At 44.9% G+C, this 24,272-nt stretch overlaps 1 protein-coding gene across 1 annotated transcript; it reads right to left on the bottom strand.

Moving 5' to 3' along the window:
- Positions 1-265: 265 nt before the first annotated feature.
- LOC122454968 lies at positions 266-24,132 on the bottom strand. The gene is made up of 4 exons (XM_043489608.1): positions 24,114-24,132; positions 15,512-15,848; positions 8,347-8,590; positions 266-2,080 (listed from the first exon to the last, which is right to left on the bottom strand). The coding sequence occupies exons 1-4, from the start codon at positions 24,130-24,132 to the stop codon at positions 1,958-1,960; spliced, it is 723 nt and encodes a 240-aa protein (XP_043345543.1). The 3' UTR covers positions 266-1,957.
- Positions 24,133-24,272: the final 140 nt, after the last annotated feature.

Here is a 24,272-nt window from a genome sequence, read left to right as displayed (position 1 = left end):
CAGACAGCAGCCCACCAGGCTCCCCAGACCCTGGGACTCTCCAGGCAAGAATACTGGAGTGGCTTGCCATTCCCTTCTCCAATATTGAATCTCTAGGTAACTACTAAAATATTCAAGAATAGCAATAGAGATGAATAATATAATAATAAATAGGTTTAATGCAAAAGAAGCCTGCTGAAAAGAAATATGAAACATAGAACAGATAGTATTGATAGAAATAAATAGCAACACTGGAGACTTAGACTCATTTATTTTATTAGCTGCATCATGTATGAATTACTAAACATTCTATTTAAAGACCAAGATTGTCACACTGGATACACAACTAAGACTTGAGTGTGTGCTATTTATAAGAGGAGAAGTTTAAATATAAGGACACAGTTAAATGGGAAGTAAAAGGATAGAAAAAATTATGTCATGTAAACTGTAGCCAAGAGAAAGCTGATAATTTGTATGTAATATCAAATTAATGGACTTTAAGACAAAAATTCACACAAAAAGGAAGCAAACAGAAACATTTTATAATAATAAAAGCATCAACTAAACAGGTAGCCATCCTAAAATTTTCTGACTTAATGTTTCACCTGTGTGTACCTAATAACTAAAGAATATATAATGCAAAATTAACACAACTAGGAGAAGAAACTGATCTAAAATCACATAATAGCAGCTGGAGATTTCAATACTTGTCTCTCAGTAAGTATTACAACAACAGTCAAAAAATCACCAAGGATATAAAACATTTGAGAAACATAATTAATCAAATTAATGCAATTTATCTACGTAAAATACTGTACTTGACAGCTGCATATCAGTGTTTCTTTTTATGTGCACATTGAACAGTTACCAAGTATACTATGTGAAAGAAAGAAAAATAAAAGCATACTATATGCTGGTCCCTAAATTATATCTTAAAAAAAAATTCAAATAAATGAAAAAACAAGATATGCACTCTGACAACTTTGAATTTAAGCTGGAAATAAAGAACAGAAAGATAAATAGACACATCTTTAATAGTTTAGCAATTAAGCAACTCATGTCTAAATAAATGACTAGAAGGATACATTATGGTGGTTTAGTCACTAAGTCATCTCCTACTCTTGTGACCCCATAGCCTGGAGCCTGCTAGGCTCTTCTGTCCATGGAGCTCTCCAGGCAAGAAGACTGGAGTGGGTTGCCATTTCCTTCTTCAAAAGGATATGTTATAGTGACTACTTAAAAAATAGTTTGAAATGACATGTAGGTCATATCAAAGCCAGTTAAATGCAACTAAAGCAAAGCTAAAAGGATAATTAATGGCTTTAAATACAAAGGAATTGAAAATCAATTATCCAAGCTAGGAACCAACAAAATTTTTCTGTAAAGGCCTGGATAGTAAATATTTCAGGCTTTTGGGCCATCTGATCTCTGTCCCAATTATTTCTGTCATTGTAGAATTAGAACTTTCACAGGCATTGAGTAAACAAGTTGTTGGCTCAAGGGCCGTATTTTGCAGGCAAATATGTAAAATTACTATGAATAAAGCAGAGTCTTTAAATCTAGTGAAAATAAGCAGTTTGTCTGACCAACCTTACTTACTAGGGTGAAAAAATGAGCAAATCACCTCATAGGGTATATAAGGAAAGCCTCCCCTGGCTTGTAAAAATCGAAATCATATTCCTCCCACACGCTTTTATTTCTACCTCTTTTCTCGGGTACATTTTTTCTAGTACCACTCTAAGTTACATCCATAATTTCCATTATATTTTTTATAGTACTACTATAAGTTACATCCATAATTTCCATTATATTTTTTATAGTACTACTGTAAGTTACATCCATAATTTCCATTATATTTTTTATAGTACAAGTTACATCCATAATTTCCATTATATTTTTTATAGTACTACTGTAAGTTACATCCATAATGTCCATTATTTTAGTTCCATTATATTTCCATTATTTCATTATTTGACTTTTATCTTCCCATCTCAATCGCAGGTTCTATGGAGGCTGAAACTTCGTCTCTTCCATGTGCTGTGTCTTTAGCACCCAGGAGACTGCCTGGCATCAGGTGGATGCTCATAATTATCGATGGAGTCTGTGAACAAATGATAAGGAAGAGGAATTTAAGTTAAAAAGTCCTAAGCCCCAGAAGTGACATTAAGTTATACACACGAATGAAGAACAACTCATAGTCACTTTCAATCATTCCGTCAGAAACATCTGTATGGAAAGAGTAACATGGAAACTTGCATTACCATGTGTAAAACAGATAGCCAACGGGAATTTTCTATATGGCTCAGGAAACTCAAACAGAGGCTCTGTATAAACCTAGAGCGGTGGGATGGGGAGGGAGATGCGAGGGAGGTTCAAAAGTGAGGGGATATATGTTTACCTACGGCTGATTCATGTTGAGGTTTGACAGAAAACAACAAAATTCTGTAAAGCGATTATCCTTCATTAAAAAAAATAATAATAAAAAAAATCTACTCAGTGGGACAAAAGACAAAATTGGCAACGTGAAGCAAGAATAAAAGTGTCTGAAAATTAGCAGAAATATTAGTTATAAAAAATAATACTTACACTAAAGAATACATTAAATGGGATATGTCTGAGGAATGAGTTAATGAATGAGGAGACAGATTGAGGAAATCTCTTCAAGAGAAAAACCAAAACAAGTTTTTTAAAAAATATATTGAGAAAGTAACATTGACATATATCCACTACTCTGTAAAACAGATAGCTAGTGGGAAGTTGCTATATAACACAGGGAGCGCAGCTTGATACTCTGTGATGACCTAGAGGGGTGGGATGGGGGGTGGAGGTGGAGGGATACTCAAGAGAGAGGGGATATATATATACACACATATGTATATTTATATATATATATACTTATGACTGACCCAGGTTGCTGTATGGCAGAAACCAACACAACATTGTAAAGCAATTATCCTCCAATTAAAAAAAAATATATATATACACATATACATGTATGGAGGAGAGAAATAGAAGTGCCAATGTCCAGATAATAGGAGTCTCAGAAAGAGAAAATATAAATGGAGATGAGGAAATATTTGAAGGAATGATGGGAAATAAATTTTCCTAAATCAAATAAAGATGAAAGATCTTTGTTTCAAAGGCCTCAGAGTGTGCCCTCGAGGAGAGGTAAAGAAAGCATTCATGTACATACATTATAGTAAAACATAAGATATCAAAGGCAAAGAAATTAGAGGCTTCACAGACAAAAAAAAAAAAGAAAGAAAACCTCAGAAGGGCCCAAGAATCAGATTGACATCATTTGTTTTTCACTATCAACTAGTTCCAAGAAGACAGTGAAGTAGGATATTCCCCATAGTGAAGGGAAACAACTTAGCACCTAAAAGTTTATATTCAAATAAATTGTCATTCAGACTCAGAGATATATTAAGATACTCCCTGACACAGAAGGTCTTGGAAGGTTTGGCAAAGATCTGCACTGGAAACAAGCGGGAAATATTTGTATAAGTGGAAAGAAATGTCTAGGAGATGCTACAGGAGATTTATGAGGGAACAAATGATTTCATTCTCAGTAAAATTTATCATCCTTAAAAATAAGATCAAAGAAAAAGAAAAACTATATCTTAATGACTATGAATTTTAAATCTAGGTATTACCAACATAAGGAGTGAAGAGTCTGAAATATTTGAATATGTGCTAAAATTCTTCCCAGCTTCCCTGATAGCTCAGTGGTAAAGAATATGCTTGCAATGCAGGAGACCCCAGTTTGATTCCTGGGTCAGGAAGATCCCCTGAAGAAGGATTAGGCTACCAACTCCAGGATTCTTGGGTTTCCCTTGCGGCTCAGCTGGGAAAGAATCCACCTGCAATGCAGGACACCTGTGTTCAATCCCTGGGCTGGGAAGATCTCCTGGAGAAGGGAAAGACTACTCACTCCAGTATTTTGGCCTAGAGAATTCCATGGACTGTATTGTCTATAGGGTCACAGAGAGTCAGACACAATTGAGTGACATTCACTTTCTAAAAGAAAGAACAATTTTTTTTTCCTTTGGATGGTGGAGGAGATGTAAACATTAATACCCCCCTCAAAATGAGACATAAATTAAAATAATGAAAAATGTGTAAGAGAAATAAAATAATACACAGACTGTAAAAACAGGTTTTGCTAGATCAGATTTCCCCAAAGAACATTCTAATATGAGAGTGGATCTCTGCAGAACAAGGCATTTGTCTACTATATAGGTTCAAAGTGATAATAAAATAAATGTAAGTGAAATAAATTACAGTGAAAAAATACATGGATGTATAAGTAAAAGTTTTCAATATAAGTTGAAAGTATAAGAATGAAAAAGACACATTGTCTAGTGACCCTCTCCAATCCCACTAATACTTATGGTCTTAAGCCCTATTTTTATATTATTAGATAGGAAAGGTCACGGCTGTGCTGTGCTGAGTTGCTCAGTCATGTCTGACTCTTTGTGACCCCGTGGACTGTAGCCCACCAGGCTCCTCTGTCCATGGGGATTCTGCAGGCAAGAATACTGGAGTGGGTTGCCATACCCTCCTCTAGGGGATCTTCCCAACCCAGGGATCAAACCCAGGTTTCCCACATTGCCGGCAGATTCTTTACCATCTGAGCCACCTGGGAAGCCCAAGAATACTGGAGTGGGTAGCCTATCCTTCCCCAGCAGCTCTTCCTGACCCAGGAATTGAACCAGGGCCTCTTGCATTGCAGGCGGATTCTTTACTAGCTGAACTACCAGGGAAGCCCGAAAGGTCACTGCTTATGCAAAAATTTCAACATACCAGGTTGCTATCTCAGTTTTAAACATGTATGCACCTGATAAAACAGCTTCAAAATATCTCAAGCTGGATGATTCAATAATGAACAATAGCATGTTAAATAGTTAAGTTGAAAGACAAGCATAATACGCATACAATTTATACAGCATGTTTATAGCAGAGCTTCTCCAGGTCCTTAAGTTATTTAAATCAGTAAAGGTATTGCAGAGAGGACAGGATGATCTTTGCAACAAAAACAAAAAAAAAAAACCAACTGTATCTGGTTCAAAATGACTGAATATTAATTTTTTTCTTTATGATATGAAATTATTATGTAGATGCAAACATTGGTAATTAAGAAGCCCAGACTGTTGAGTGGAGAAGAGGTGTGAGGAAAGTGGCAATAATCATGACAGGTTAAAAGGAGAGTTTGGAGTCAGGACTATTCAGGGAACGATAGGGAGCAAAGTGATGGGATTCCAAACTAGAGAGGAAGCCTGAGGCTGCAGGAAGAGCTACAAGCATTTCTGATGGGAGAGCTGCCGGAACGGGTGGCTGATGGCACACAAGGACACAGAGGCAGGAGAGAGCTCCCGTCCCCCCCACAGCTCTGCGCTGACTGGCAGGGAGCAGGAGCGCGGCAGTGGCAGAGGCCGTCGTCGGGGGTAGGCCCTGTGGGCGCAGAGATCCCACATGACAGTGCTGCAGAAACCAGTAATCGAGAAACCAAGCGCCGCACTCGGAGAGTTGGAGAATCAGGTTTATTATGCCAGCCGGCCCAGAGGAGTTACCACTCCAAGCTCTGAGCCCTCAACAAAGGGTTACAAAGCTTTACAGACTGTGTATGACATCAGACTACAGTGGACAACGCTAACTGCCAATGGCTTGGTTTAAACGAGGGGTTTCGTGCTCCTATGCTGGAACAGCAGTTAGGATGGGGTATGGTGGGGAGATGGGGTGCCTGACCTTTACACGGACAGGCTGGTTAAGCAGGATTACAGGGGTTAGGCAATTGCAAAAGCAGGCGAGTGTGAGTGAGATAAGCTTCAGTTCCTAGCATTGTTGAAAGTTTCCATTTTCTGAGACTATGTGACCTACGTGATCCAGACTTTGCGAGGAGCAAGCTGAGTCACAGAAGCAGAACGAGCAGGAAGTTATTGTAAATTTTAACTTTCCCTCTTCAATCCCTGCTCTTGATGCTTCTGTCACTCATTGTAGAAAGCATCATCTCACGTTTTAGGAGGACATACTGAGCTCATCATTGTTCAGGGGTCTGTAATGAGCTACTACTATTTGTAACTTTATGGATTCAATCCAAAAGGTTATGAACCAGGTAACTGCATTGAGAATGCAAGGGCCAAACAAGAGTGCCACAAGGAGCATGAAGAGAGGACTGCTTAAAGGGAGAAGCCACGATGCTCCACTCCTGATAGTGTTCCAATCGTTCCAGGAATCAGCTAGTTTTTGTCTCCTTTCTGTAATGTGTTCCTTTAGCTGCTGGGCCATATCTCTAACTATTCCTGATCGGTTTACAGAGAAGCAGCATTTTTCATTCAAGAAGAGGCAGAGTCCGCCCTTCTGAGCTGTCAGTAAGTCCAGCCCCCTGTTGTTTTGTAATACCACTGTAGCCAGGAAGTCTAGTTGATCTTGCAAGGCCACTAATGATTTAGGGACTCTCTTAATATCATCTGTCAAGTCTCTGGATAATTTATGGTAAAAGGTGGCTGATGAGGCCATTCCTCCTACCCTCATACCTATTCCAGCCATTATCCCCAGACTGACCAGTAGGGGTATGAACTGGATGGCTCTTTTCGATCGTGTCTGTGCTGCCAGAGGAAAAGTGAGAGTCTGATTGTTGGGGAGTAAGGAAAGCTAAAATACAGATCATCCCCCCCCAATTGACTAGTAGGCATAAATAGGCATCTGTCCCACATATAAAGAAAAGCCCTTGGTGGAGACGGCTCCATATTGTGCTTGTGGGAGGATGAGTGGGCCATTCTTCTTTTAAGACTTGACTGCATTTGTCCTTAGTTAAAATCGCCTACTGGTACTGTCCCTCCATTATCTGTAAAGCACTCAGGGGACTTTAGAGTCAGTACAACTTCCTCAGGCGTGGTTTCAACATTTCTTCTGGTACAGATGAATTTGTTGGAGGTCCCATCAGTATCACATTAGTTAATGGTACTGGTGTAGCTAAATAATGTGGGGCCTCCAAGGATAGGCAAAGACAACAATCCTTGGCCAGCTGGGGGTTAGTGTTTTTTAAGGAGGCGGTGAGTTGTACTGATGGAGAAGGCAATGGCAACCCACTCCAGTACTCTTGCCTGGAAAATCCCATGGACGGAGGAGCCTGGTAGGCTGCAGTCCATGGGGTCGTGACGAATTGCACACGACTGAGCGACTTCACTTTCACACATTGGAGAAGGAAATGACAACCCACTCCAGTGTTCTTGCCTGGAGAATCCCAGGGACAGCGGAGCCTGGTGGGCTGCCGTCTATGGGGTCGCACAGAGTCGGACACTACTGAAGAGACTTAGCAGCAGCTGCAGAGTTGTACTGAGAATCTGATACATGTCGGGGTCCAAATTGTAAGCATCATTCGATTTTATTCTTGGTAGTGGCCTGTAGTCTTGGTCAGTTTTCCAACAGGCAGGGCCTGGAACTCTGGGGCAAGTTTGGTCCAACTAGCCCCATCGACACTATTTTCCCTGTGCAGTAGGTCTTCCCATCTTTTTGTCAGGCAAAAACTTGTTCCAGGTCATAACATTTGCATGACATATGGGGGTAGATAGAGGCACAGAGACATAAAGGCAATGCCACAGTGTTGGGAGGAGAAAGCATCTGGGCCAGAGCTGGGTTTTGAGGGGGAAAGGTAATAGGAGCAGGGACAGGGTCACCTGGGGGAAGAGCAGGATAGCAGATACAGCATTCTGGCTGCGTCCTTGGACAAATGTTTGGTGGTTATGGAGACAGTAGGTAGTCTGTCCATAGGAGTGGCTTTCCCTAATGCAGTGATCTAACTGTTGGCTAAATGAGGATAGAAGGTATTGCCAACAGGTGCATGGTGGGTAAGGAGTGGCACCATCTGTTACAGCAAGGAACACCAAAAGACTGCAAAGCAGCCCACACATAACAGATAACTGAACACTAGCAAAAGTTTTCCTCCTGATCTTTGGGTTGCTGTGGCCATAGCAACTGAACCTATTGTGAGGGGGCATATCAGCTATACTGTGAGTGCTTTGGTTAGTAGGAAAGATTGATTATAAGAGATATCTGATAAGAATGAGGCTTCCCACTATAGCGCAATAACAGAAGCTAACAGCAGCCTCTGACCTAAATTCCAGTCCTGGAGTGCAGCTGAAGCTGATGCTGTAGCAAAGAATAGAGCAATGGTACTGATTAGGGAGAGGGCCGGGGTTGACAGTGAAAGTCCACTGGTATTTTGATAGCCAGGTCCTCAAGCTTCGCCATGTGTTACCCAGCCAGCTGCTGGCGTGTGGCTGGAGCAGGGCTGAAGAGCCCTCAAGCTTCCGCCGTGCGTTGACTAGTCGGCTTGTGGGGTGACTAGAGCAGGGCTCAGCATACCTCATGGGTGAGGGCTGCTGTCTTGGAACCGGACCTTGAGGAGGCTTTCAGGGTCCTGAACTGCTTTCCAGGTGTTCTTGTCACAGGAAGCCGCTGCCGTCTTAACTCTGGTGTGGTGGATCCAGGGGGTGACACCTGTAACTTCAACAGCAGTAAGGGTTGCCAGGACGACCATGTGAGGGCCTGTCCAAACCGGCTGAAGTGGTTCCTTTTTCCAGTCTTTAACTCATAGCTCATCTCCTGGCTGATAGGGATGAGTCCAGTTGCCCAAAGGAATGGGTGTCCTTTCTAAGGTTTCTCAGGTGAGATGGCAGAAGATTTTTCCAGGGCCTGGAGGTGTCAGGACATCTCCAGTTCAGCTAGTTATTGGGGGTCTCCCTTGAGCTTTCCTATCACTGGGGATATTCTTCCATATGAGATCTCAAAGGGATAATAGTCTGAGGACCTCGGGGTACAACAGGCTTGGAGCAAGGCTAGGGGCATTGATTGCAGCCATGAAATTAAAAGACGCTTACTTTTTGGAAGGAAACTTATGACCAACCCAGACAGCATATTAAAAGGCAGAGACATTACTTTGCCAACAAAGGTCTGTCTAGTCAAGGCTATGGTTTATCCAGTAGTCATGTGTGGATGTGAGAGTTGGACTATAAAGAAAGCTGAGCGCAGAAGAATTGATGCTTTTGAACTGTGGTGTTGGAGAAGACTCTTGAGAGTCCCTTGGACTGCAAGGAGATCCAAGCAGTCCATCCTAAAGGAGATCAGTCCTGGGTGTTCATTGGAAGGACTGATGTTGAAGCTGAAACTCCAGTACTTTAGCCACATGATTCGAAAAACTGACTCATTGGAAAAGACCCTGATGCTGGGAAAGATTGAGGGCAGAAGGAGAAGGGGATGACAGAGGATGAGATGTTTGGATGGCATCACTGACTCAATGGACATGGGTTTGAGTAAACTCCGGGAGTTGGTGATGGACAGGGAGGCCTGGTGTGCTGCGGTTCATGGGGTCGCAAAGAGTCCAACACGACTGAGCGACTGAACTGAACTGAACTGAAGGGGTAGCATGTTGACCCAAGGTAACTGGGTGTCCTGACAGAGCTTAGCTAAGGCAGTCTTGAGGGTCCGATTCATGCACTCAACTTTCCCTGAGCTCTGTGGCCTGTAAGGGGTGTGAAGCTTCCATTTGAATCCCAGTGTCTTGGACAAAGTCCGGATTATCTCAGACAAAAAGCCTGGGCCATTGTCAGACACCATGGAGAGAGGCAGCCTATATCTCGGGATCGTGTCTCTTAGCAGGGCCTTGGCCACCTCTCATGCCCATTCAGTGCACGTGGGGTAGGCCTCCGCCCCTCCCGAGGGGTGCAGACTACCACAAGTAAATACTTATAGCCCCTATAGGGCTTGACTTCAGTAAAGTCCACTTCTAGATCTTCAAAGGGCTGTGTCTCAGCTGTCTACACTCCTGAGCTGGGTCTTGGTCCTTGGCTGGTGTTGTTTTGCATGCAAATCACACATTTAGCAGTGATCTGGGCACACAGAGTTGGGAGCTTAGGAATGAAATACTTAGTGGCTCAGCAAACTTTCAAGTGCAGTTTTTCCTAAACGAGTTGTCCGATGATGTTGTTTCACCAGTTGGACTGCTATGTTGTCGGGCACAAAGAATCTTTGGTCTGGGAACTTCCACCAGCCCTCTTTTCCTTTTGTTCCTCCCTCGTCTAAAGCCCCTTGATCTTCTTCCTTGGTGTATCTCAGGGACAGAGGCAATTCTGGTGCTGAGAGGCCCTTAAAGATTGACTCAGGGCATACTGCGGGGCTCGGTTGGGTTGCCACCTCCTTGGCTGCCTGGTCAGCTGACCGATTGCCTTCGCTGACTAGATCAGTTCCTCTTTGATGGGTTTTGTGGTGGATGATTGCCACTTGGGAAGGCTTCCAGACTGCCTCTGACAGCTGAAGGATTTCTTCTTTGTTTTTTATCTCCTCCCTGCCCCCCACCCACCTCTGTGAGTAGCCCCCTTTCTTTATAAATGGCTCCATGAACATGCAAAGTAGCAAAGGCATAACTTGAGTCAGTATAGATGTTGACTCACTTTCCTTCAGCATGCCTTAGCGCCGGCATGAGTGCCCACAGCTCAACCTGTTGTGCTGACCATCTTTGTGGCAAGGACTCAGCCTTCACTATCTCATCAGTTATTGTTACGGCATTGCCTGCCGTGCACTGCCCATCCTGGACGAAACTGCTTCTGTCAGTAAACAGTTCCAGTTCTGGGTTCTGGAGGGGAATGTCTATCAGGTCTGGCCTGCTTGAGTAAATTTTACCTATGACCTCCTCGCAGTGTGATTGCGGGTTCCCGCTACCACAGGAAAGAAGGTGGCGGGGTTCAGCGTCTGCACAGTCTCGAGTTGGACCCGTGGGTTTTCACAAAGCAGTTTTTGATAGTGAGTGATCCTGGTGTTGGTCAGCCACTTATGCCCATGGCTGTTCATCAGCGCAGCAACAGAATGGGGAACTTTTACATTTATATTTTGTCCCAGAGTAGGCTTATCTACTTCTCTGACCAGGAACACAGTGGCAGTTAATGCCCAGAGGCATGGAGCCATCCTGCAGCCACAGGATCCAGCTGCCGGACAGGCAGCCACTGGGCGCTCCCACGGCCCAGCTCTCTGTGTGAGGACCCCAGTGCAGTGTGACTTTTCTCCTGCGTGAAGAGGTTAAAGTCCCATGTCACATCCAGCAGCCCTAATGCCGGAGCGCCAGTCAAGGGTCTCTTCATCTCCCTGAAGGCCTTTTCCTGTTCAGGCCCCCACTCTGGGAGGTCCTTACCAGACCCTGCTGTGGCTTCAAACAATGGCTTGGAAATCTCAGAGAAACCCAGGATCCATTTCTGGCAGAATCCAGCTGCCCTGAGGAGCTCACAGACTTCCTTCTCAGTGCTTGGCCAAGGTGCTGAACAGATGGCTTGCTTCCTCTCATGTCTGAGCACCCAACGCCCTTATGAGATGACAAATCCAAGGTACTTGACCTCCTGTCTGCAGATCTGAGCCTTTTTCCATGACACCTTGTATCTTGAGGTGGAGAGTGGAGCCAATAGGGTGTTGGTGCTTTTCCAGCAGTCCTCTTGAGTGAGACTGGCTAGCAACAGATCATCTACATACTGGAGTAAGATACAGTTCAAAGTCTCTCTGGGAAAGGCACCAGGGCTTCAGCAAACAGGGCAGGTGAGTTCTTGAAGCCTTGCGGCAGTCGGGTCAAGTCAGCTGTGCCTTTCTCCCAGTTCGTGGGTCTTCCCACTCAAAGGCAAACAAGGGCTGGCTGGCCAGTGACAGCCAGAGGCGGAAGAATGCATCCTTGAGACCTAGGTTGGAGAACCAGCTTGCTTGAGAAGGTAAGAGCTCAGGAGAGTGTAAAGGCTTGGGATCCTGGATGGACGGTGATAACTGCATTGTTGACGGCGCGGAGGTCCTGGACGGGCAGTAGTCGTTTCCTCCAGGCTTCTTGACTGGTAGGAGCAGAGTGTTCCAGGAAGGCTGACACTCGATTAGGATTTTGGCATCTCGGAGGTGCTAGATGTGGTCCTGAATTCCCAGGCGTGCCTCCTGTGGTACTGGGTATTGTCTCTGTCTGAAGGAATGGCCGCTGGCCTCAGGTCCACCATGATGGGCTGTTGGTGTCTGGCAAAAGCTGGGGGCCCTTCTCTGCCCAGACAGCAGGGAATTCTTTTAGCAGGCTGGTAGGATTTATTAGTTCCCTCCTTGAGGAATAGAGGCGCCATTCATCTTCCCTGGACACAATTACAGCCATCATCAGAGCTGATTGGCTCCCCAGGGTGAGGCTCACTGGCTTCCCAGGGACAAAGGTGATCTGTGCCCCCAGCTTTGTCAGTAGTCTGCCCAGCAGGGGAATGGGGCATTCCGATAAGTACAAATTCATGAGTCACTAGGTGGCCCCCTAGCTGGCATGAATGGGCTTTGTAAAATGAATGGGTAGCCATGTTCCCTGTGGCCCCAATAACAGTTGCTGTTCGGCCTGTGAGGGGAGCCACGGATGTGGTTACCGTGGAGTGTTCAGCTCTGGTGTCCATCAAAAAAGTCATTGATTCGCCCCCTACTTTCGTCATGACCAGAGGCTCCTGGGGACCCAAGGATCAGGGAGCCCCATCCTCCCTAGTCCAGTTCTGTTCCAGCCAGGTCGATAAGGTCTTGGACAACTGGCTCAGGCTAGTACCTTCCTTGCTGGGTTGACTGAACTTCTTCAACCCTTCAGACATCCCTCTGCAATGGGGGCATTCATTCTTCTAGTGGCCAGCCTCTTTGCAATAGGCACACTGGCATAGTGGTGGTCTCTTCTTGGCATCCCCTTTCAGTGAGGGAACAGTCTATTTCACTGGACCTGGGTTCCCCAGTGCTGCTGCTAGCAGGGCTGTTCTCTGCTTCATTCTTCATTCTGCTTCTCTTTGAGCTTCGTGGTTCCAGTTTACAAAGATCTTGTTTGCCTCCTTCAGGAGCTGTGTGGCATTCATCCCAGCGAAGCCTAACAGCTTTTGGAGCTTTCATCAAATGTCTGCACAGGATTGAGACACAGAGGCAGCGTTAATCATCCGTTGATTCTCAGGTGTCTCAAGGTCAAACTGGGTGTATGTTCAGAATGCTTTGCACTGACTTTCATAGAAATTGGTGGGGCTTTCATCTGGTTTTGGATTATCATTCTAGTTTTGAGTATATTAGTGGGCTTTTTGGCTCCGGCTCAAAGTCCATGTAGAAGGGCATCATGATAGTTGGTCAGGGCTCCTTGTCCTTCTCTGGTAATTGAAATTCCATTCAGGTCTCATCTCTGGCATTGCTTCTTACACCTATCCTTCTACATCTAAGACCTCTGTGGGGGCCAGTCCTTGGAGCCACTTTTGGGCTTCTGTCGAGATATGCTGCCTTTCCTCAGCGGTGAAGAGAGTCATAAGGAGCTGGTGATGGTTGTCCCATGTAGGCTGATGGGTGTGGAAAATGGACTCTAGGAGGTCAATCATAGCCTGTGGTTTACCAGAGTACACTGGATTATGGTGCCTCCAGTGCAAGATATCAGTAGTGCTGAAGGGCTGGTAATAGATGATGGAGGGACCAAGCTAGACTGAACTGTCCTCATTCACTTGTTGGGGACCTTGAGTATCTTGTAGTGGCTTGAGTCTGTGGCCCACAGGTTAGATTGGTTGGCCAAATGGAGCCATCTCCCTAATGGTTCTGGGCTGGAGTCTTGCTCATGAGGTGGTGTGGGGGCCACGGAGGGAGGTGGACTGTCCAGCAGTGGATCTGGCCCTGGCTGTGCATTGGCGCATGTGGCAGGAACAGTGGCAGATCTTCCCCTGGGTCTCCTTGGAATATATGCTTTTCTTCTTCCTTTTGGGTCGTTGGGGCACAAATACCCTACTCTGTCCCTTTCCATTCCTCCAAAATCTTGACCATAGGGGCAGGGTCTGCACTATTAGGAGCCAGGAATATATGTACAGAAATTGATTTGGATGTCCTGGAGTCCCAGTGACGACCCGTACACTGCTTGGATGGTGGGCAGATCGAGAGTGCCCTCTGGCGGCCATCCAACATCAAAGGATGGCCATTCTAGCCAGCATTAAGTTACAGAGCTTCCTGGGAGTCACCTTGACTCCGTAATCCCCCGCGAAGACCCTTTTAAAGTTCTTTATCATGCAGTCTAAAACTGTTGGCTTAGAGGAACTTCCCCCCATGTTGACAAATGTAATCTACCTCCTCGACCAGAAAGGAGAAGGGCGCACATGGGAAGGGCCTTGTCTTAGGGTCTTACAACCTAGTTAGCACTGATGCTGCCACTACTGGAAGGCCCAGGATTCCAGAGAGCACAATTACATGCTTCCTTGAAGATGGCCCTGATAGCTAAATGTTCCAGGGAGATGGGGCTGAAAGGAGGTGATCCCTCATAATGGGGTTCACTGGGGAATAACTTCAGGTGGGGCTCTGGAGGGGGTCTAGGGTGATTGACCCTCTCGAAGGCACTGAGCAGGTGGAGAGAGCAATATGCATACTCCTCGCCTAGGTGAAGGGCCTAAAATCCTCAGAGAATGAGGGATTTATTTATTTATTTTTTTTCTTTTTTTTTTGAGAATGAGGGATTTATGAAGGAAAAGGTGACAGAGGAAGGCAGCCTCCTAATAAGACTCCAAAAGTATGCAGGAGCACGTCAGAGTGTGCCACTTCACTTGGGTTGGCTCAAGGGACCAAGAGACAGGGAGGTACAGAGCCACCTGGCAAAAGGGCCAAGTTGTTTTGAGGAAAACCTAATTTCTCAGTAAGTCGGTTGGAGGAGTCAGCTGATGGAAGGGGAGAGTGAGGCTTAAAATTTTTAAGGAAATAATTTTGGCGGAGGGCCCTAGGGCAAACAGGCCGCTTGGGCATACACAACTTCTAAATCAAATCAGTAACCAATTTTCCCCCTCCCTGTGTACCCCACTCTGTGTCGGTGGCACAAAGACGGACAAGGGTGGGTGCCCCCTCAAAAGAGGAGGCCATCCCAGTGCCTGCTTGGCTGAGGCCCTGCGGGGAGTTTAGGTACCTCTTAGCTTTGGTGGGCCAGTGTAAACCCCGGACCCAGTTGTGACTCACAGGGAGGGGCGGGGTCCCGCAGAGACAGATACCTCCTTGCGCTCTGTGAGGTTTTGCCACTGAACGGCAAGTTAGGGCCCACTTGGACTCTGTAGCCCAAAGGCCTTGGAGCCACACAATCGAACCTGAAGCGCAAGCTTATCAGGCTGCACACTTGTTTGCTTTCACGTTTTGTCCACCTGGCTGCTCCTCTGAGGGAGATTTAAGATGCCTCTTAGTGTTGGCAGGTTGGTGTGAACCCCGGACCAGGGCCAGCCTCACAGGGAGGGATCAGATACACCAGAGTCTGGCACCGTCGTTTAGCCTTATGAGGTCATCACAGAACCACAGGTTAGGACCCTCTTAGGCTCTGTAGTCCAAGGACGATGGAGCGCTCACTCCGTTCAATCAACAGAGGTTATCCCGATGATTTCCTTCTCCCGTGTCCCCAGGTTTCCCTAACTGGTGCTCCCTTCCTGGGAGCCCAAAGAAGGTCTCTTTGGTAGAAGAGTCTCCTCTTCTACCCACTGGGGTAGGACCTGACTAGGGACTGGCCTCGGGGCCTTACCTTATCCCATGGCTGTTCCTGGTGAGTCGGTCCATCCCTCCAATGAGTACAGTCGGGGCTTGGCTATCCAGAGAGTCGGAATGCTGGTCTGAAAGAGAACCCAGAAAAACATCAGGTAGTGTGCCTCCTTGTTCATCTTGGAGTTCCTCAGCTCTGGCCTGGCTGAGCCACTGGTCTGGCAGCTCAAGGGGCTGGCATGGTTGGAATCTCGATGGGGCCTCCAGAAATGTTGCAGAAGCCAATAATTGATAAACGAAGCACCACACTCGGAGAGCTGGAGAACGCAGGTATATTACGCCGGCGGGCCCAGAGCAGTTACCACTCCAAGCTCTGAGCCCTGAACAAAGGGGTTACAGAGTTTTTATAGACAGGGTATGACATCAGACTATAGTTGGCCTTGCTAACTGTTGACATGTTGTTTTAAACTAGGGGTTTTGCTCTCATGGGAACAGTGGTTAGGAGGGGGATGGTGCCTGACCTTTACATGGACAGGCTGGTTAAGCAGGATTGTAGGGGCTAGGCAAAATAGGGGAAGTGTGAGTGAGATAAGCTTCAGTTCCTAGCATTGTTGTAAGTCTCCATTTTCCCAGACTATGTGACCTATGTGATCCAGGCTTTGCAAGAAGCAAGCTGAGTTACAGAAGCAGAACGAACAGGAAGTTATTGTAAATTTTTTTTCCTCTTCAATAGCTTCATGGAGATGGTACCAGGGAGCCATGCGTTGATTATGAACCATGAATTATTATTCTCTGAACCACTGGAGCAATGGAGGAAGGAAGGGGTATCTCCACAGTGCGTGGTACATGGTGGGACAGGTGCCATCATCTTTGACAAGAGGTTGTGCCTACTGTCAGCAGGGACAGTTGCTTGCATGTAGAGGTGGAGAACTGGGAAAATGAGAATAACTGGGGTGTGGGTTCCAGGAGACTGGCTTAATAAAGCCTAAACATTTCCTCCAATCTTAAATTTCCCAATATGGGTAAAATGCAAGCATAAAGTTTACATAATGTAAAACGTGAGCATTGTGCCAGTGGAAAAGGTCTTGAGAAAGTCAGTTCAGTTCAGTTCAGTCGCTCAGTTGTGTCCGACTCTTTGCAGCCTCATGAACTGCAGCACGCCAGGCCTCCCTGTCCATCACCAACTCCTGGAGTTTACTCAAACCCATGTCCATCGAGTTGGTGATGCCATCCAACCATCTCATCCTCTGTCGTCCCCTTCTCCTCCTGCCCGCAATCCCTCCCAGCATCAGGGTCTTTTCCAATGAGTCAACTCTTCGCATGAGGTGGCCAAAGTACTGGAGTTTCAGCTTCAGCATCAGTCCTTCCAATGAACATCCAGGACTAATCTCAGTGAAACTTATTGTCCAGATTAGTTTGGGGGTCTAAATTTTGGAGTACTGAATGTTAATTTATATTACTTTAGATTTCCAGCTGAGCCCTGGGATGTTTTGTATTATGTGGAATGTCATTTTAACCATGGTCTAGAATCGGATCTGAGTCCCCTATTTTAGGAAGTAGCAGGTGAAGCCATCGAGTTTGGCACGTTGCTGAAAGCAGTGCCCGGGGAATAAACCCTGACATCACCCAGCCATATTAGCTTACTAAGAATGCACCACACTTTCTTGATCCTCTGCCAAAGAACACAGCCAACCTCTTGCACAGAAACCAGGGGAAATGGCTGAGTGTCTGATGTTCTCTCCACCCTCAGAAATAATCCTAAAATAATCCAACTGGACCCAGTGTGGGGCAGCTCGCAAGGCAGACAGGACCAGCCTGTGGGAAGGGTGTGTCTGCTGGCGCTTTCTCTGAGCTGTTATTTCAGGCCTGGCTGTGTTGGCTTGTATTGATGATTATACTTTTTCCTGTATGAGGAACAGGTGACAGCAGCCTGGCCACTGGAGGATTTTTAAATAGAGGTCAAGAGATTAGTGATATGTTATGACTCACACTAAAATCTGGAGTGGAACTGCCAGAAACAGAAACCACTCTCCAGGGCCCCATCTCCCAGCGGAATACAGTGCCCGTGACTTGCAAAGGCCAGCACAGAGTACACGGTGTGTCTAAATCAGGGACAACATTTGGAATCAAGAAGAGAACTGAATCAAGGCAATAAAACTGAGCTCGCAGGCATCACTACCCTGAAGGACACCACAGTGACTGCCCAGCAGTGTCGCTCTTGCCTGAGGACCTCATGGCAGAGGCTGTGCCTTCCAGCCACAGCTTTTGTAGCACAGAGCAAGTGGAGTTCTTTTTCATCAGCCTCCTGAAAGTTGTCCTGGTGTCTGCTCCAGAGTCAGCGGATGAATCTATCAGGGCATGTTAGAAATTGTTGATGTAATTAAAAAAACATTTTAGCAATTCTAAGAAAGCCTTTAGCTAAGTTTAACAGATAGCTTAGTTGGTAAAGAATCCGCCTGCAATGCAGGAGACCCCGGTTTGATTCCTGGGTTGGGAAGATCCTCTGGAGAAGGGAGAGTCTACCCACTCCAGTACTCTTGGGCTTCCCTTGTGGCTCAGCTGGTAAAGAATCTGACTGCAATGTGGGAGACCTGGGTTTGATCTCTGGGTTGGGAAGATCTCCAGGAGAAGGGAAAGGCTACCCACTCCAGTATTCTGGCCTGCAGAATTCCATGGGCTGTATAGTCCATTGGGTCGCAAAGAGTCAGACACGACTGAGCGACTTTCACTTCACTGAGTACACAAAATTCCCCAGCAACGTGCACCTTCTCAGAGCCCTCACTGAGGAAAACTGTCCAGGACATGACTTGAACATGTAATAATAAATGGAACCCTAAAGAGAAAAGATGTGTTCAAAGGAAAAGAAAAAATAACCCTTGGAACAAAGTTCTTAATCCTCAGTGAGGACTATCAGAAAAATTTTAGGTTGGAAAAAGTATGCATTTAGACTGCTGTGTAGTAATATTTGGTTATCATGACATTTTTTTACATTCTATTTTTAGAATTTTACATTTTACATTCTTATTTTTTAGAAAAATAAACATTGAAGCATAAGTGTTAAAAATGCCACAAACCAGGAAATAATCATCAAATTTTAGAAGAAACTTTGTAAATATTATAAATGGTTATGGTGATTGGTTCGTTTTTTAAAATTTATTTTTAACTGATAATTGCTTTACAGTATTGTGCTGGTTTCTACCTTCAACATGAATCAGCTATAGGTTTACCCATGTCTCCTCCCACCTGAACCTCCCTCCCCACCCACCCATCTAGGTTGTTACTGAGCCCCAGTTTGAGTTCCCTGAGTGTGACTGGTTTTTAAATTTTTATTATAAAAATAATTTATCTGATTAGAAATGCAATAGAGGCTTGTGTTATTATGTTTTTCTGATTATATAAGTAAGATAGTAATTCACTCTGAAGAAGGAAGAAAATGTCTTCAAAGAGATCTACATTGCTAATATAGAGAAAATAATGCATTTGAGCATTCACACATAAGACAGTTATTAACTGCTCCTTTACACTAGATGTCTCTTAGATCCTGGGATTAAACTTTAAAAGATACCGTTCTCATCTTTCACAAGTGTGCAGCCTACAGAGGATACAGACTGGAACTGGCCATGCCAAAAGAGCAGAGAGGAAGATCAAAAGCTGGACTCAGTGCCAGCCTACTCCTAGGCAGGGTAGGCTTCTTGGGGCAGAGAGAATTTGAGACAAGTTATCAGTACAAAGAAGAGGTGTGGTGGGGAGGAGACTCCAGGGAGAGGGAACAGCACGTAGAAAGTTGTGGAGGTATAAGAGAATCTGGCAAGTACAAGCTGTCATTTTCTCTGACTGTAGGAGGGACACTTGCATTTGATAAGGCTGGAGAAGTGAATTGGGAGAGTCAGCTTGAAGGGTACTGTATGCTCAAGATTATGAACCTGGTTTCAGATGTGAAAGAAACTTTCTGATGGATAACTCAGACAACATAGCCACCCTCCAACATAGGTAGGTTTTGTTCCTAATCCCATTAACTAACCTGGGTTTTGTAATGTGTGAGCTATGGCAGCCTCTGTGTCCAACTTAATTTAAGGCAGTACCATTGCCCCTTACAGTTAATATCTTTCTACCAAAAGAAACCTTAGCACAGAAAACAAGCCAGACAAACATAGTGTCTCCGTGTTTGGCCTCAGACTGAACACCCAAGAAACTGTACCTGTTCCACATGGAGAGATGATGATGGGAGGGGGGTGACTCAGAGAGTTTAAGAAAATAAGATGGTAACTAGTACTAGGACAGAAATTCCTGGATTCTCTCCAAACTTTAATCACTTTTTCAACTTTCTCTCAAATCATGGGTCAATTTTGTGGCTAATAATAACAACTGATGTTTACTGGGCATTTTTCTGTGTACCAGGTGCTAGCCAAGTTCACATGATACTCATCCTGCTTGAGCAACTACTTGCCCCATCGTAACTCTACAAAAGATGATAAAAGGGACTCGGTGCAAGAGTAAGAACATTTCACTCTATTAATATAAGGAAGTTTAGGGAAATTAGTCAGTCATGCATGAAAATGCTCAGTGAATGACACCTGCAGGGGATGGTGTGAGTCTAATTTTGTCTATATATGAAAGGCACATTGAAGCAAAAATTTGATCTCTGGGAGGTGGGAGTCAAGTAATGTTTTTTCCTCCTTTAGACCTTTCTTCTAGGATGAACACAAACAATTTTTATTATAAAATTGTTATTTTCATAAAAAAGACAATGTTGTCTGGCTGAATTGGATCCAGAAGCTATGAATGAAAAAAGAATCTTCATATTTTTCTAACCGCCCCTTAAACTAGTGAACCATGAGTATTTATTTGTATCTATTTCTATGCACTAGAGTTTTTGTTCTTTTATTAGAGGGGAGTTCTTGGTTGAGTCTGTGGGGCTGAGGCTGGATTTGAATTTTCGCAGCTGAAGAAGGGACACAAGGAGTAGACAGAGTGACTTTCCATGGAGGATATGAGAGGGCAGGAGTAGACAGAACCTGTGCTGTCTGAAGGAAAACTTTGGCCGGTTCTGCCATAAAAAGAACTATTTACAAGCCCAAGAAGCTGAAGGTGGCACAACAGTGGGAGGAACCTATTCTCCCTCTACAAGAGCCAAGAGAGTCCTGGCATCAGAGCCTCCAGGGTGTGCAAGCTTGGTGCCGTTGGATGGCAGGCAGGGCTGAGAAGGTCAGAGTGAGGTCCCTTTTGGGCAGACATCTGGGCGGGTGGGGGCTGCAGCTGAAGGCCAGGGCAGGTGAGCTGCTGGGGGTGAGTGTGAGGCCCCTCTCAGGACTCAGAATAAGGGGGCAAACCTTGAGGCCAACTCATTTCAGCTTCTCAAAGGTGGCCTTGTTTTGTGATCAGAGGCTGATGGAGCTCAGTCAGAGGTTATGTTACTAGGACCTGAAAGATGGTGCATGTACAACCGAGCAAGGAATTTCACAACCCTTGGCATTCATCCCAAAGTTTGGCACAGTTTTTGGTTTGCTTCATGTTCCCGATGAGCACCACAGTCAGCAAACAGCTGGTGGCTGCTGGGGCCCTTGTGAGAGATGGTGGCCAGCGGGCTGATTGCCTTCTCAGTCCAAGGAGATTTAAGGAGAGACAGGCTTGGAACACACTTCCCTGTTAAAGACAGGGACATGGCCATTTGCTACAGCCCATGCAAACCAAGGCACATTAAAATGAAACAAAAATAGATTGACTGAAACATTTGGTTATGTGAATAAGAACTTCCTGATGTGAATGGAGAAGTCGGACTGTGCTTAAAGGCAGACCAGGCCAGAGGTCAACGTGATGCCCACGGGTTTGATGGACCTCTGAAGGGTTAATGATCATCCTGGTGCAGCCATAGACAGCTTCCTCATAACTGACGCTAAAGTCATGACAAAACCAACTGAGAAACAGCTTATTTACACAAAGAGTACTATTTGCAGATACCGCCCCCCACCCCCCACTGCCTTGCCCAGGACAGATTTAATAAAATTTCAGAAAGAATGAGTTCAACCAATGTTTTAACAACTAAATAAATTCAGTGGCCATTACACTATTTCTGGGTTCAGGAGAATAAGGACTACATTTAAAGCAATCTTTTAATCCTGACTTTTCAGGGTTTATTGGTATGATATGTAGGTGAAATTTAGTTGCTGATTTGAAAAAAGAAAGAATTGTTTTCTCAATGCAGGTAGATATCTTATTGGCCTGAGACCGCTAAGCTTCTCCCATAGATGAGTTGACCAGGAGCCCAGGTGTGAGGAAACCCTGTGGAGACCCTGGACTTGTCCTCGGTGTCTTCCAAATTGTGCTTTCCTCACCAATAGCCCTTGGATTGCATCAGGGGTAGAGTCTGTCAAGTAACAGCGACTGCAGCATTCAAAGCTCACTGGGACATTCACAGTGGGTCCTGAGTTGGGACCCAGTGGGTCCTGAGGACCCAGTGGGCCTCAGGTATCTTTGCATTTCTCCAGAGAAGACATATAGATGGCCAGTGGGAACTTAAAAAGTTGCTCAGCATCACTAATTTTTAGAGAAATGCAAATCAAAACTATAATGAGGTACCACCTCACACTGGTCAGAATGGCCATAATTAAAAAGTCTACAAATAACAAATGCTAGAGAGGATGTGGAGAAAAGGGAACCCTCCTACACTGTTGGTGGGAATGTAAATTGATACAGCCACTAAGGAGAACAGTATGGAAGTGCCTCACAAAACTAAAAATAGAATTACCATATGATCCAACAATCCCACTCCTGGGGATATACCCAGGCAAAACTGTAATTTAAAAAGATATTTGCACTCTTATGTTCATAGTAGCACTATTTACAATAGCCAAGACATGGAAGCAACCATAGTGATACATATATACAATGAAATCTACTCAGCCATGAAGGAGAACAAAATAATGCTATTTGTAGCAACATGGATGCAACTAAATATTATCATACTAAGTGAAATAAGTCAGAAAGAGAAAGACAAATATCATATGATATCACTTAAATATATATATGATATCACTTATGGCAGAAAGTGAAGATTAACTAAAGAGCGTCTTGATGAAAGTGAAGGAGGAGAGTGAAAAAGTTGGCTTAAAGCTAAGAAAACTAAGATCATGGCATTTGGTTCCATCACTGGGAAATAGATGGGGGAACAGTGGAAACAGTGTTAGACTTTATTTTCTTGACTCCAAAATCACTGCAGATGGTGATTACGGCCATGAAATTAAAAGACGCTTGCTCCTTGGAAGGAAAGTTATGACCAACCTAGATAGCATATTTAAAAGCAGAGACATGACTTTGCCAACAAAGGTCCGTCTAGTCAAGGCAATGGTTTTTCCAGTAGTTATGTATGGATGTGAGAGTTGGACTGTGAAGAAAGTTGAGCGCTGAAGAATTGATGCTTTTGAACTGTGGTGTTGGAGAAGACTCTTGAGAGTCCCTTGGACTGCAAGGAGATCCAACCAGTCCATCCTAAAGGAGATCAGTCTGGGTGTTCACTGGAAGGACTGATGCTGAAGCTGAAACGCCAATACTTTGGCCACCTCATGCAAAGAACTGACTCATTGGAAAAGACCCTGCTACTGGGAGGGATGGGGGCAGGAGGAGAAGGGGATGACAGAGGGTCAGATGGCTGGATGGCATCACCGACTCGATGGACATGAGTTTGGGTGAACTCCGGGAGTTGGTGATGGACAGGGAGGTCTGGCATGCTGAGATTCACGGGGTCATAAACAGTCGGACATGACTGAGCGACTGAACTGGAGCTATCACTTATATGTGGAATCTGAAATATGGCACAAATGAACCTAACTACAAAACAGGAGCAGATTCACAGACATAGAGAACAGACTTGTGGCTTCCAAGGGCGAGGGGAGGGAGAGGGATGGACTGGGAGTTTGGGGTTTGTAGATGCAGACTATTACCTTTAGAATGGATTAACAACAAGGTCCTAATGTGTATCACAGTAAACTCTGTTGAATATCCTGTGATAAATCATACTGGAAAAGAATATTAAAAAGAATGTATGGGTGTATGTAACTGGGTCACTTTGCTGTATAGCAGAGATTGTCACAACATTGCAATTCAACTATACTTTGATCAAAAAAAAAAAAAAAAAGAGGTGCGTTTTAATCAGGTCTGTTGGAAATGCACTAAGTTATTTGACTAGAGGTGTTTTGCTTTTTTTATTTCAAAACACCTCATAGCAGGGAACACTCTGTTTTCTGGTGGGGACTTTAAGAAACCCTTTAGTATTGTTTTTTGGGACACATTTCTCTCTGAAACTAAACACAAGCTGTAATTATTTCTCCCTGATGTGATTGTTCGTCCTCCAGGACACAGACAAGGGCTGACTGATCATCATATTATCGCAGCACCTTGTCCAAGGCTTGGCCAATAATTGCCACAGCAGGAAGCCACCTCTGCAAGATTGAATGTGTACCTGCAAGACCATTTTGCTGGGGGAATGGGCTTGGCCAAGGAGATGGGACTTGCCCTCAGACTTCCTAAGGATGGGGACAGGCATTTTTCCTTCCAGCTGCTAAACTGTAAGATCTATGGCCAGCAATAGCTACTACACAATTTTCTGGTAGTTACACTTTTTGCGGCATTTCTATGGGAGGATGGGATACCTCTGTCCTGGGAACTCATTTCGACTGAGACAGTTATACATGGAGAATTGGGGTTCCTCTGGGCCCTGTGTTTCAAGGTTCGGTCTCCTGTTTTTGGTGGACAGGAATTGTGCTGGAAGGCAGTTCCCAGGAATGAAGGCAGCCTACATATCACTCTGT

This window comes from Cervus canadensis, chromosome 17 (genome assembly GCF_019320065.1).
Source record: "Cervus canadensis isolate Bull #8, Minnesota chromosome 17, ASM1932006v1, whole genome shotgun sequence".
Classification (NCBI taxonomy): domain Eukaryota; kingdom Metazoa; phylum Chordata; class Mammalia; order Artiodactyla; family Cervidae; genus Cervus; species Cervus canadensis.
Note: the sequence above shows the minus strand (reverse complement) of the source record. Positions and strands in the feature narration are given on the sequence as shown.

Bases quoted from the DNA above. Each gene is read 5' to 3' on its own strand.
- LOC122454968 (XM_043489608.1), bottom strand. The intron at 8,591-15,511 runs GTAAGGCCCCGA...CATCCCTATCAG, and splicing joins AGGAACAGCCATGGGATAAG to CCAGGAGATGAGCTATGAGT. The intron at 2,081-8,346 runs GTATGCTGAGCC...ATTTGTTCACAG, and splicing joins CAGCAGCCCTCACCCATGAG to ACTCCATCGATAATTATGAG.